Source organism: Lepidochelys olivacea, assembly GCF_965140295.1.
Source record: "Lepidochelys olivacea isolate rLepOli2 genome assembly, chromosome: 8".
In the NCBI taxonomy this organism is placed as follows: Eukaryota; Metazoa; Chordata; order Testudines; family Cheloniidae; genus Lepidochelys; species Lepidochelys olivacea.
Window position 1 is genome coordinate 66,988,615 of NC_140418.1, and position 15,428 is coordinate 67,004,042.

Below are 15,428 nucleotides of genomic sequence, written 5' to 3' on the forward strand. Positions count from 1 at the left end.
CCAACTTTCCCCTCACCCCAAGCTTATGGCTCCTCTCCTCTCTGTGTCAGTGTGAATAAACAATACAGTCTCAATTTTTAAAAAACCTGATTGCACCCTTTGTTTTTGCTCTGCTTGGCTTGAGTAAAACATTGTAATTTGCATGAGCCCTCATGCAAGCTACTAATTAAAACAAGTAGCAGGAGGAGATGACTAACGTACAAATATACCTTATTATGCACTGGAGTTCCTCAGGGCCTATTTAAATGCAGAGATCTGTGCAACTGGTACAAATCAGCACTTGCCAAATAATAAACCATTATGTTTGTATAGTGTACCTGGGATTTCATATGGCTCCAGTTTGCCTAAACTAAACTTAAACAAATAGAATAAAAGTTTATTACGTCATGTTTTAAAAAAAAATTAAATGCTCATTTGAGAGATGGGACAGGCATTGTTAACTATAAGGAGCTTTAGTACAAAGCAAGAACAGTGTAAAGGTCCCATCCTATTGGAACTGCAGCTTCATTCACATTCATTCTTGCTGCTGTTCTAGTCCCGGACCTTCCCTGAGTCAGACAATTGCAAACTGTGTGGTGTATTTTTCCACTATAAAATAGGCTGAGTTATTACAATCATTTTCACATGTGATCTCAGTGGAGTTTGAACCCAGATGTCAAGAGGTGACAGACTAACACATGAACCTTTTGTGTCACTTGCACCTCAACAATAAAATATTAACACATGATATTTCTGCATTAACCCCATTGTAGGATGGAAGAGAACTTTTTAAAAATTGGCTTTGCCTAGTAGACTACAAACACTAGTTTAGCTGAGAGTTACAAACACCTTGGGAATGGAAGTTGTTCGTAACTCTGAACAAAATATTATGGTGGTTCTTTCAGAAGTTTACAACTGAACATTTACTTAATGCAACTTTGAAACTGTACTATGCAGAAGAAAAATGTGCTTTCCCTTTATTTTTTTTAGTAGTTACATTTAACACAGTACTGTATTGAACGCGCCCCCCCCCCCTTTTTTTTTTGGCCTCTGCTGCTGCCTGTTTGTGTATTTCTGGTTCCAAATGAGGTATGAGGTTGACTGATCAGTTTGTAATTCTGATGTTTTTAACTCTGAGGTTCTACTATACTTAGAAATGAAAACTGGTTTATACATGCTTTTGACTTGTATTTTTGCTATGCAGAAACGAACTAATGGAATTCGAAGAAACTCCAGGCACATGGACTCAGGTTTGTTTTATACCTTTTATTAATTACCGTTTTGAATTAAAAAGGCAAAAGAAAGCTTCAAGCTATAACATCATGCTGTATCATGATCAGCATTACACTGCACGCTGTGTTGAGAACACATTGAACATTTTTCTGTTGGGAACCTAAAGTCTTGCATGTCTAAATCGATGGCTTGGCTGTATTTTCAAAGATATAGTCATATGACTGACTGAACTCCAGGCTTTTTTACATGCATGTTTATAAGTAGTGCTTGTTCAGCTTTGTTTGCACATTGAAAAGCTTCTGGGCTTTTGGTTAGCAGTTTCTCCACCCTTGTGTACTTTGCTGTTAAAAACAGGCAGCTACTGTATAAACCTTAGTTTCTGATCCTACAAAGTTCTCGGTGCTTTCAACCTGTCTTGGGATTTATCCGTGCTTTGCTGGACTGGACTTTAGCTGCTCTCCAAAAAAAGGCATAAATAGTCTGTAATTTTACATACACCTTCGTAAAGGCTGTATTTTTCACTATAGTTTGTTTGATGTTGTTATAAAATCACGAACACTGGCTCTTAAGAAAATTAAGGGTTTAATTACAAACTATGTACTAACTGGGTGAGCATCTCCTCTGGAGACCAATTATTTTTCTGAATAGACTAGTCAATAGTTCTTCTGTTTAACACTGAATTTTTTTACAGTAATTATGCTTTTGTCGTTTGTATGTTTCTTTTCACAGTTTAATTACTGGAGATTTGTTATGTGTATGGTAATAGTTATTCTGAATAAAACTAAGTTATTGTTAAATGTTTCTAAATGTAGATACCTGAGTACAGTTTGAGTAGAACACTAAATGGACTAGCAGCCTTGCACCATCTCAAAACCTGGTAAAAGCTGTGTGTTTGCTGAGGAGTAAGTGTGGTGGTTAGGCTGCCATCGTTCCCAGTGTTCAGCTGCACAGGTTCTAAATGTTGTAACTACTTGAAACAATCCACACCCTTCTTACTCATGTCAGATTATGAGATGTTTTAGAAGGTTTACGGTTGCTTTGTTGCCTCTAGCCAAAACTTGCTTCACTCTGCACATAGGTCAGTCTGTATGCCTTTCTACTCGAGGAAACTGAAGCCATTTAAAAATAAGTTTAACTTTTAATATGTACTGCTATTAGAAGGGGCAGCATGAAGAGTAACAAGCCATTGGCCTAGTGGGGCTATTGTCTATTTACTCATTCAGTTATACAAACTGATGTATTAGGCATATTGTCCATGTGTGTGTGAGCTCTCATCTAGGCTCGAATGTTTAAACTTTGCTGTCTACTGTTAGGCTCTCAAGTCCCTGCGTATGCACTTAAATATAAGTAACTTGAGTATTTTCAGCTCCCATTGAAGTCAGTAATTATTGAGGTCCCTTATTCAGAAAGGTGGCTTAAGCCGGTGTTTAAATGCCACTGAAGTCAGTGGGACTTAAGCACATGCTTAAGTGCTTTCCTGAATCCTAAGTTATTAAGGCCGAGATTCTCTGAATACCTTATTCTGCAGGTAGTTCTGTTGAAGTCCAGTCAACGTTAGTATTGATGGCGGACTCTGGTCCTCAATTGTTTTTTGGAAGCCAGTGGAAGTTCAGGACCTCTGAAAATCATTCTACTATTTTTAGGTACCTAAATTTATGTCTCCTGGTTGAAAATATTGGTGTCGAATCTTCATACTTCTGCAAAATTGATTCTGCTATTACATATATTTGAAATAAGAGCTAACAAAACATAGCTGAAAACTACATATTGATCACATTCTTCTGTATAAGCAATGTGGCAATTTTCAAATTAAGTCATAATAGCAAGGCAATCCCTATCTTATTTGTATCCTTGTAAATGTACTGTTGACTGGTGGTGTTTCCATCAGATAACAGCTTCTCTCTCTCAAGGCAATGTGCAATCAAGAGAACAACACTTGTAAGAGACAGATCAATTATTTGAGACATACATTACTACAGTGGTGCTAGTATCTTTTCAAGAACACAGGATCATAAATCTCTGAAAATCCTAGCACTACTGTGATATTTCTGTTGAAAGTGATAGTCAAGGTTAAAGTTACCAATTAAACTTTAATACACAGGCTTTAAAAATTGCCTAGTCTAGTACGTGTTCGAGAGGTCTGATGTGTTTTGCTCCCCACAGTGTTGTGATACTGAAACATGGGCCATATTTTTAACAAAGATGATATTTGCTGTTTTTCAGTAGCATGTCCTTGCAATGTCCAAATATTAGTTGATATCAGCAATAGGTACTCTATGTAATCATCGCTCTTTTTAGGCAAATCCTCTGCTGTAGCCTGCTTCTGTTCTGTGTCTGGCTATTTTAAAAATAACAGATGTCTATGGTAGGTCCCAACCTAATAAAAACTGAGTTGTCTTTGGAGTGTAAGGACCACATTCTAATCCGGGTTGCACTATGCAATCCCCAGTGACAGGGATTTAAATCAATTAAAAGGTTGGAGGGGAGACTCTGGGCAGTATATGGCCCCCAGGAAGTAGCAACAAGTATGAAGGTATTGGAATTTTCACCTGGCTTAAAGTAATTCTGCTTCTTTTTCTGGCAAAGCTCTTACTTTGGTGAAGAAAGATCCCTACCCCCAGCTGTCCTACCCTATAAACAATAAATGGATAGTGTCTGTTTTTCTCTTCAGAGATTGTGGTTGCATTTGGCAGATTTCTTTTAGAGTTAAAGATATTCACTTGTCACTCTTTCTGCTGCATAAGAGGAAAGGATAAGAGACAGGGGGCCAGAGGGGCAACAGATAAGAAAGGGGAGAAGCTGGTAGCGGCTAGAAGAGCCAGCAGAAAGGGAGTGTACCTAGACCTGTGCAAAAGAAAAGCAAACTGAAAAGCAAAAACATATGGTCTACTATTTGATTCTTTCCCCATGCCTTGTGGCTTCCCCATGTGGGTCCAGTTGAGGATGGCCTTCACAGTGGTCTATCCACTGGTTTTTATGGGTGCCAGGCTTGGCATTCTCTACATTACACTGCAGTTAACAAAATGGGTGTGCTTGTGTGTATGTGTTACTGTCATATTTATGCATATCTATAAAGCAAGTAAGAATTTGGGTCCAATGTTTGAATTTTCTTTATAATACAAAAGATTAAATGAAAGTTTGTAGGAAAGGAGATTTAAGATGTGATTTAGGTTTGAAGGAAACTTTGCCTGGAATGGGAAATCTGAAATAACTCTAATTTTTTGCATTCTGAAGAGGGATCCTGCAAACCCTTATGCACATGTTTTACTTTAAGCATGTGCATTAGCTGACTTAATGGCCAGTAGGACTATTGACATGCTTCAAGTTGAGCATGCGGATGAGGATTTGTATGGCTCAGGGCTTATTTTGTTAAAAACATGCACTGTGCTGAACATCTATAATGTCTTTTTGTTAATAAGGAAAAATTGTCATAAATAGCTTGCCCCCCCAATATTTGTAAAAACACAGTTATTCTCTTTGATATAGAACTGGTATATTGCAAGTTTGTTGGCTGTCCCTTTTTATTTCCTGGTATAAATAGAGCTAAAAGGTAATGGATTCACTGTTGAGTGTTTTTAAACTAGGTTCACCCTAAACCTTTATGCTAATAAAAATATTGGGACTTTAATTTCAAAACCTGTAAAAAACATATTTCATGTCAGTAGGATAAACTTGGCAAAAATGGGAACACTAGAAACCTGTACTTCAGATTTGTTTCAGAGAAACTTGAAATCTGATCTGTGAAAGAATGCTACGGGAAACATGTTCTGACTTTTAAAATAGCTGATTTTCTTGTAAGCATGGATTAAATCTTGGAAAACAACCTTAGTTTTGGATTGGGGGCAAAATGAAGATTTGTATCTCATGTTAATGGCAAGAAAACCTAAAGAATTCACTGTAACGTTTCATCTGATTTCCAAATATTTTACAAAATTGTGTATGTGTGTATGTATCTGGTCAATGTCTGGTCTATACATGCTTTGCAAAATTAGTCTTTAATACTGATTATACACCATTAATAAAGGAAAGGAACTGAAGGAAAGTGTGAGGTTATTGCTTGAAGAACATACATTTTGGACTGTGCAATGGGAAATAAAGTAGCAAAGATATGTTTTTTTAAATAATAAGATATAGCGGGAGGTTGGTTGGGGCATGCTTCATGGTATCTATGCACATTAGACTGTGAAATCTCATAACCCAAGTCTGGTATTGTAATTCCCTATGTTATTTAAATATAATCATTGAAAAGAAATATTCATCTGTTTTTATATATTATAGTGAATGTATATTTTTCATATTAGAAAAGTAGGAAATATTGCAATATATTTTGAATGATGTTTTCCCTTCCCAAGTATATGTCATAAGCATACCACAGTGTTTGGTATCATGTTTCAACATAATGGGACATATTTTGCCCTGTGATATATATATCTGACTTTGATTCATTTCATTGGGGGCCTCACCCAGCATGGTATATCTAAGAGTAAAATCTGTCTTATTCAAATGTTTAGATGTCCTGACTTAACTGTAACCTCTTGCTAAGCATTGACACAATTGTTACGTGCATTGAATTGCAGCTACAGCTGCATTCTATTTAACTATCGCTTTTCATTACAAATACTAAATTTCTGCATATCTAATACTCTTGTCTGCGGGACCTATCTAGGCAAAAATGTGCAAGCTCTTGAAGGCTCTGGATGATTGCTGAATACAGACTTTTGCCATTTACCTACAAACACAACACATCCCATTACAAGAAATTAGCTTATTTCAAACAGAATATCATTTGCAATCAAGAGGTCTCATAGGACAGTGGTTCTGAACCAGGGGTACGCAGAGGTCTTCCAGGGGGGTACATCAACTCATCTAGATATTTGCCTAGTTTTACAACACACTACCAAAAAACCCACTTGCGAAGTCAGTACAAACTAAAATTCCATACAGACTGACTTGTTTATACTGGTCTATATACTATACACTGAAATGTAAGTACAATATTTATATTCCAATTGATTTGTTTTATAATTATATGGTAAAAATGAGAAAGCAATTTTTCAGAATAGTGTGCTGTGACATTTTTGTATTTTTAGGTCCAATTTTGTAAGCAAGTAGTTTTTAAGTGAGGTGAAACTTGGGGGTACATAAAACAAATCAGACTCCTGAAAGGGGTACAGTAGTCTGGAAGGGTTGAGAGCCGCTGTCACAGACACCAAGCACAGGATCTTAGCAAATAGCATCCAATAGCAAATAGCCATAACTGAAGACAAACACCCACTTCAGTCTGTGGTGGCAAGAAGATTATGATCCAGCCTGTCAGACTCAGATTTATCCATAGTGATCTACACATTTATGACCTCTGGGTTTGATTGTTGTAACTCATTACAGATAGAAATGAAGCCATATACCCTGGAAAAGCTTTAACTGGTACAAAACCTGTCTGGTTATTAACCTGGGTCATTGTGAACATGTTATCATCATGCTCGCCACAGAATATAGAATCCAGTTCAAGGTCTCCGTACTGATATTCAAAGCCCTGCAAAGCCACAATGGGGAATAAAACCATCTATCTTACTCCCCTATGCACTCAGCACTCCCCATGTCCAGAACAAATGGGTGGGGAAGGGCAGGGATCTGGTGGAACCTTAGCTTGCTCCATCTTCCCAACACTGGCCAGGTTAGCTGTTGTGGTAGGGTTGTGATTTGCTGCTGCAATAAACCAGCAATAAATTACAAGTCTCTCTTCCCCTAAGCAAAGGGAAAGCAGCAAGGAAATTGTGTGTTAGAGGGTGGCTATATATTATGCCTCTGACAGCCTTGGGTGTGCCCCCCAAAAACTGAAGTAGTCACACAAGACGCAGATAGGTGCTTGTTTTATCTTGTTTTATTATTTAAACCTCAAGAAAGCCTAAGGGCCAGATTCCAATCTCTGTTGCGCTGATATAACTATACAGTAACATAACTAAAGCCTTCTATATGCCATTATACCAGTGATCAGAGACTGGCCATAAGAGTAATAGCTGGGCTCAGCATCCTTACTGAAGACTGATGGATTCTTCACCACAATGAATTTCTGTGGATCGCAGTGTGAGAATAATTGGTGTAGAAATCTGAGGCATTTTTTTAATGTTTTAAATTTTCTCAACAAATTAGATTGGGTCATGAATATGGATATTACTTTTTAAATGTATAGACCTTTTAATAATGAATTTTATGTTCTTAATGTTGTTGAAATGCTGTATTAGATAATATGGATTTTCAAAGCGCCATACCAGAAGTATAATATTAAAAGACTATGCTACTAATTAGATGTGCTGCTAAAGCAAATTGCTGAATGAGATTAGTAGTTCAAACATACTGTGTAGGTCTGATAATAAACAAAATCTTACTGCCAAAATATTACCAATCCAAACAGGGGAGACTAGAATAACAGGCATCTTAAAAACAACCATTTTACTTTATTTATAGCATGGTAAACACAGAATAAAGTTAGGGCTATACGGTGCGGCAAAATGTATCACAAGGGTGTGATCTGTAAAATGCTCTAACTGCCCCGTGTAGACCCTGCTCTCAAAAACAGTGATACTCAGACTGAGGCTTGCGAGCCGCAGTGGCCCTGCAATGTGTCTCCTGCAGCTCTTTGCAGTAACCAATCAGGATGCTTTTCCTATGTTATTAACCAGTTGAAGTTGATAAAATAAAAATACTTGGTTAGACATTTTGCTGTGAGAATATATATTTACTGTTTAAATAAGAATATATCGTACCATAGTAAAAGAAACAACGAATTCATACTACTGTGCCTGTTTTGGGTAATGTTGATCGCTAATTTGGCTCCTGAACCACTGAGGTCTTAGTATCACTGCTGTAAAAGCTACCTAGTTCCCTTTAATGTAGTCCCAAACTTGGACTACGTTAATGCAAATGAGGTACCTTTTAGAGCTGAGCAGTTAGACTGCCACATGGTAGCGCACACCTTTAGTGCACTGTGCCAGGACTGTGAAGACAAGACCTTAGAAAGTGCTGAAAGTATTCTCAAGGCCATTGTAGAGACTTGAAGGTATTCTTAAACTTCTACTATTTTTGGAAGAGTGGGCTGCCTAATAATTAGCAGCTATGATAAAAACAGAACACATACATTTGCATATTTTACTGGAGATATTTTTTCACACTATGTAGCTTTAGACTTGCTAAGTTTTCACTAAAATGTTTCATTGTAATAGAGTAAACTATTAAAACTGAAAAGGGCTTTGACACGCATTTAAGAAATTTGTTTAACTTTTATGCTTTATCCTATATACAACATTATTCAACTTCACTGTAATATTTCTATTGACAAATCTAACAATACGTTTTGTATGCATGGGTAGAACATCACAAGTAGGTTGCAATTATACATAAGGAAATACTGAATGCTTTTGTATTCCATAGGTAATATGGAACATAATTATATTGTTGGTTTAATTTTCTAGGCAGTGATTTTCCTGAAAAGCTGTCTGGAAGTAACACAGGAAAAAGTTTGCAAAATATCTAATTTTATTGAGGGGAAAAAGTCAATCCCAGTGTTAGTCTATTGTTGTTCCTTATTTTGCTCTAGGGCATTAAACTCTGAGCTCTGGTGCTCCTAGATCTGGCCATTCAGGTGTAACTTTACCAGAACATTGTAAGGTCAGCTGTCTTCTGACACATTTGTGTGTAATGTGGGTGGGGTAAAATGGCTCTACAGCTGTTTTAGTGAATTGTTACAGCCCCATTTCATTGAATGCTGTAGCATAAATAGATTCCCCCAAACGATTCTGTAAGAGTGGTGTCTCTCACACACTGCAAACAAAGGAGGAGTTAGGATGTGTACCACCCCTAAGCATGCTGAACTCATCTGGTCAAAAAGTATATGCTGTCCTACCCAATTAAATATTGAGCTAGATGGCTGTTAACCTATATTGTGATTTCTCATCTCAGGGTTTAATACCACTGCTACTTTTGCTGTAGCACTAATGCTAAGTGTAGATATTTCCTCTTCCCAGAATAATGATGGCATGATGGCACAAGAACCAACTTGCCTAATGCCAAGATATTTTCCAGTAACTCATATCCAAAGGCAAAAACAAGTTTTTTCTCCATGTGAAGTGTTTCAGTCTGGGTTTCTTTTCCTTTATTTGGGTTAATGTATTTTTAATAAAAATTGTTTTGAAATTCGTGGTAGGGTGGGATGTCATTTACCTGAGCACAATGGATATATTTTATTTCATATATTTGCATAGCTCCCATTTACATTTATGTATCTGTCATAGGCATTTTCAATGTGCCTGTTGCTTTAGTATCTAAGCAGCGATCTAGCATTAAGAGCAGAACATAGCGGCTAGGGTTCATCCTTTTCTTTTAATTAAACATCAGAAGACCCAGATGCCAAAAGATGAAACATATTTATTTAGTCAAACTCTTCCATTTTTCTGTGGTTAGATTGCAAGATTAGGCTGCAGGTGGGTAATTAATTTTCTCTAACTTTTTAGATGTACTCCTTGGAGCTGTTACTTTGCTTTGGTTGACTAACAGATTTTAGTTTCCTCCCACTGAATACGGTGTTTACTCCATGTTCAGCATTTTTAATGTACGCCAAGGTCAAAGTTTTGCTAAACCCTTCTTTTAGGTCCATAAGCACACTATATTAACATAGATTATTCAGTGCAAAATGTGATATCTAAAAGGGAGTTGGCACACAGAAGGGAGTGGGGGGAAGAGATTAAAGTGTAACAGGCACAAATGGACATACAAGTCTAATCTATGAAAACCATAGGATACCGCTTTTCAAAAAACAATACACACACATAAAAATGCAAGTGTACAAATTAAAGATGGCCCAGAGTTGCTTTTATTCAGTATTAGAGAGACAAGGTGGGTGAGGTAATATCTTTTACTGGACCGACTTCTGTTGGTGAAAGAGACAAGCTTTCCAGCTTACACAGAGCTCTTCTTCACCGTTGAGAAATGTACTGGGAGTGTTACAGCTAAATACAAGCAAAAGTCATTAACACATATTTCAAGGGACCAATCAAGGTGTAGTTGTCTATTAACACCTCTCCAGTCACTGTGGTCAGGGGAGCTTGGGAGGGTTTTTAAGTGGGTTATAGATGGTTGTAATAAGCATAAATCCAGTGTCTCTATTCAGTCCTTGATTTTAGTAGGTAGCAATGTCATGAATTTAAGATATGAATTTAATTAGTGTTGTCAGCTGGCAAGTAGAAGAGAATGGCACGTCAGCAAAACTGTTATTTACAGGGACTTGTAAATCTCCCATTAATTTGCAAGGGCAGAGTTGCCCTTACCTGTATATTTCCATGTTTGTTTTTAATTGTCAGAGTTCTATCATTCTCAGAAAGCAAAACAGAGATAATAAGGGAATGAATTATAATAATCATAAAAAGTCACTGAATTTTAATATTACTCAAAAGGGTATGGATTTTTTGTGATTCATTCATTTAATTTGATCACTACTGAGAGTAATGCTTACACAAAGAATTTAGGAAACATTGTAAAAATTTCTAAGGGCTAAATGTTCCCCTTCTGTGGGAGAAGAAATACTGCTAAAACTCATTGAGGAGAATTTTGCAGAATTGCTGCTGTACCCTGCCCTCATCAGGGGAAGGTTTTGTGGCCATGTCTCAGGGAAAGGAAATGGCCTTCAAACCTGGGAACCTGCTGAGAAATTGAGATGATTCTCAATAGAGAGCTTGATCTATACATCTTTTTGGGCTTCCTGCTACCCATGCTTGTTGCTCTAATACTCCTGCACTGAGTCTACCTTCGAAGCTAGTAGGTTTTGAAGGAAGCATGCCATACAAGATAGTTACCCCCTATGTCAAGCATGCCAAAGGTCCCACAAATCCATGGATTCCTAGCTGACTGGTGTTTGCCCAAAAAGGCTTTTATAGGTAATAGGGGGCATGTTGTAGAAACACCAGTTGCCTTTCTGGTAAATTTGGAGTTTTTCTGTCTTTACAACATCATTTTGTTTCTAGAGAAGTTACCAGTTCTGCCAGTATTCCTTATTTTAGTTATAGGGAATTGCTCTAAAACTGAAAATAACTTGGTAAGGCCTCTAATATATCTACCTCTGAGTGGGGAGACTGATTTGTTAAAATGAATAGTGTAGTGTAACTGATCATTATTATTTAGTGTTTTTACTTTTCACGTTGTTAATCAAATTTACTTATTTTAAAAAAATATTTGGGATTCATTACCTTTACATTAGGACACATTACATTTACATGGCTATTCCTTCTGGTAGATGAACCCATAATGCTGTTAAGTGAGGCCTAGTTTCCGTTGCGTGATAGAAATATGGTAGACTATGTAACAGCATTACTGGTAACTAATTTCCCCTTTCAAGGCACATTATCTGTTACCAAAAGAAAGAAACGAATTTCTGTACAGGTGCTAAATATGTAAACTGAAAACAACTATCAGAGGGTATTAACTTTGTGGTCTGTGTAAAAGGAACTTGGTGCTTTCAGTTCAGATCATGGTGGATAAATATCCATGTCACAAGAAGTACCATCATAATAGTCAAGGCCTGAAAAATGTACCTGATGCTTTTTAGCTCGTGTCTTTCTCTTCCTTCCTTGGACCTCCTTTCCTTTCCTGGCTGCACTCCATATTTTCTGTCTTATTTTGCTATAGTATACTAGGATGCATCATTTTCTGGCTTGGTTTCTGTCTCTCTCCCTTCACTCCCTTATGTCCATTCCTTTCCTTACATTCTTTTATTCCTCCCCTATCTTTTTGTTTCTCCTTCTTTTCTTTCTTTTCTCCCCCATAATCTGTGTAAAACTGACTCTTTCTTAGTACCATACGTCTCAATTTCTATATAGACCCATCACACACACTCTCAAACACCTCCACTTATGTACTACTTAGTTGGAAAGTGTACAAGATACCCCTAACAGCTAGAAGACTGTTAGCCAGAGGTTGATATGGAAAGTAGTGGGTGCTCTAATGTCCAGGGGCAATGCCCAGGTTAGAAATCTGTAATCTTCTGACATCCACTCTTCTGGCTGCTGGGATTCCTACTAGGATGCTGTCAATGGGCCTTTTTAAGGGGATCCATCTTTCAGACTAGCTATTGAGTAGTAGCTGTCTCAGTATTGCCAAGCACAAGCATTCAAAAGTTACAAGTCAGCCCTCTTCCCTCCCCCACCCCCAAAATGCTATTGAAATAAAAATAATGAGATTTTAAAAATTATGCATTTTGGTTTTTTATTTGTCTTTTGGTTTTTGAGCTTTTGGGTTCACATATTCAAGCTTGTCTCTGTAACTGTAAGGGCTAGTTCCTTAGTACTTAGAATTCTTTCTCCGTCTTTTTTTCTTAAAACTGGAGCTTTAAGAAAAACACTAAATACAGACTTTCATAATAAAAGCATGAGAGCTGGCAATAAGTGCAGGGTTGGATAAGTCTGAAGACCTGTGAGGAGCCTCATGGCTGTTGCAAAGGATGTCCATATTTCACCTGCTCTCTTCAGATACGTTTCTGAAACCGTGGGAGTGCATTCACTTTTCCACTCCTTTCCCGGCCTCAGGTTTTGATGACTTCTCCCCGGTGAATAGCCTCAATGTCTACCCGTACTGCTGCTCCAGAGCTTTCCCAAGCAGGAGTAGAGCGAAATCAACCTGTTTCTTCTTTAAGTAGAGTCACTGATTTGAATGTACGTGAGGATGGATTAATGAACCCTTTTATCCCTTCAGGATGGTACCTTCAGGTTAATGCTGGGGCACATTTCCAGGGAGGTGTGGGGAAACTAATACAGCTGTAGCCAGACTTTGCTCTCCAGCTCTGTCATAAGTGTTTAACTTTTTCTTAATCTTTAACACACACCGCTGAATTAAATAGTAACTTCATTATCTGAAGCATTGAGAACACCACCCTGTTTTCACTAATCTTTTGGGTTATTCTTTAACCAGCCCATGTGGGGGAGGGAAGCATTTGGAGTTGCCACTCTGTTAGTTCAGGTGGTAAACCTGAAAGTCTAAAGCTGCTTTTGAATTGCTTCCCCAGTTGAATTTGATGGCAGCAAATTGTATGAAGTATGATATATCAACAAAGCCTTCATAGGTAGATGACAGCATTCCTTCCAGAATGACATGTGACTTAGGCCAGTGATGGTTTGCTTGAAAATTTACTGATCATTACAGTATGATTTATGATTACAGCACAGCAATCGCCTTGGATTCACACCATACGATCTCCTTTCCACAGCTTTAATTCTTGTCCACTGTAGGACTCTGGGCTTTTGCTTTAGCAGAACATTGAGTTAAATGAAGAGAAGGTAGAAAGACTGAAAAGGAAAAAGATCCCATAATCTAAAGATTTAAATCCAACACTGATTCTGTGCACCTATGTTGCATATGCTACTGTCTACTTCCAGTGGTGTTGATTTTAATACATAAAGCCCTATGTGGTCTAGATCAAGCAAAGTAAGAGACATCCAATGATAAATTCCTTGATTTGAACTCAGGGCCACTTGAGGGGAGGGCCACTTGATGGAAAGACCTCTGGAGATAACTGCCCTTGTTGGACTGCTGGAGTCAGTATGTTGTCCTTCAAGGCATGGTTGATGTTCCCTCTGATTTACCCAATGTTTGCTTGAGAGAGGGTAAACTGATAGTTTCTGTTTTATTCTCCATAGGGTTTGAGTGGTTGATGGTGACTTTACCTTGTAAATTTCCATCTGTACAGTTCGAGGGTATTCCTTTATACTGCTTATTGTTGATTTGTTATGTATTTTATCTTAATTTTCTGTTCTTCGAATGGCTCTGCATATACCCATTTATGAGTACTGGACCACATTGTGATGCTTTATGGTAGAACTTCTAGCAGTGTCCCTTCAGCATCATGATACGCTGAAGGCGAGGGTATGAAGCGGGCAGAGCTCCCTCACCACCTCAGTTTCTTCCATGGTTGGATGGATGTGACTGCTCTTTGGAGTTGGAGTTTCTTTCTGCTTAGAAATAGTTAGTGTTAGCCCATTTATTATAGTTAGTGAACTAATAGTTAACAGTTCCAGTTTACAGTGGAACTGAAGAAACAGAGGAAGCCAGGATTCAAGAAATGCACTTCTTGTCTGGCTGTCTGCCTGGCATCTGATGACTTAGTGTGGTGCCTCAAGTGCCTGGGAGAAGGACAGTTGCTTTCTGGGTGTTCAATCTGCCAGACCTTTACTCCCAGACCCTGTAAGGACAGGGAGACTTGTTTGCAGATTTTTCTTCTAAAGGAAGCCTTTGAGACTAGACCCTCTGGACCAATCAGTCCTCAGATCCTAGGTCTAAGACGTCAGTCTCTGCCCCAGTGACTACCAGAGCCAACGAACTGCAGGGTCCCCAGAAGTCGTAATCCCTGTCAAGGTTGAATTCCGTTCCCACAGCTCCCTCAGTCAAGCCCCTGAGGTTACAGATGCCTGAACTGAGGGCCATCTGCTCTGGTTACAGATGCCTGAACTGAGGGCCATCTGCTCTGGTTCTGGAAGAGAAGTCAAGGGACAGTTTCGCTACCCTTACCAGTGCCCCCAGTGATCCAACTCTGACAGAACCCCTGCTGCTGCAGGACCAGGGCTGGTCCCAACTTCCACTTGCAGATTGAGGAAGATGGAATTGATCACTGTGTCAGAATCTGCGCTTTAGTTGGGGATTGGTCCTGCTTTGAGCAGGGGGTTGGACTAGATGACCTCCTGAGGTCCCTTCCAAACCTGATATTCTATGATTCTAGCACCTTCGATTCTGTCTGTTGAGCTGCCAAAGAAGAAAAAAGTATAGAGAAAAAACGGCCACTCTTAGCAATGCCAGTTCCTGTGCATCACAGCTGTTGCATCTGCATGATTTGGAGAGGACTGCTATGGTTCTGAAGTGGAGATCTGTTCCACTCATCTATAGTAGTAAGGGAGATGGATTCGTGTTTAATGTCGGATCTGAGGTTGTCCATGTTGTCAGATCCTTTGTTGATTACTGGATCGGTTCCAATTACATCCGCAGTTGCAGAGAGCTCTGAAACCGTAATAGCCCAGGTTCACCTTTCAGCTCTGATTGAGTTGTCAGTTCTCAATGGGAAGCATAGGGTTTCCAAAAGAAGACATGTTTCCCCAGTTTCAAGATCTTCTTCCTCATTCCCCGTTAGGAAGAAGAGACTAGAAGACGCTGCTGGACTTACTCCGGAGTATCCTGTTTCCTCCTTC

General features: G+C 38.5%; 1 protein-coding gene across 1 annotated transcript in view; it reads left to right on the forward strand.

Moving 5' to 3' along the window:
• VAV3 (vav guanine nucleotide exchange factor 3) overlaps window positions 1-15,428 on the forward strand; it is a 248,303-nt gene that overhangs the window by 178,410 nt on the left and 54,465 nt on the right. The window contains exon 19 of the mRNA XM_084637324.1: window positions 1,184-1,229. Within this exon, the coding sequence (XP_084493450.1) occupies window positions 1,184-1,229 (46 nt within the window). The remainder of the gene's footprint in view (window positions 1-1,183; window positions 1,230-15,428) is intronic.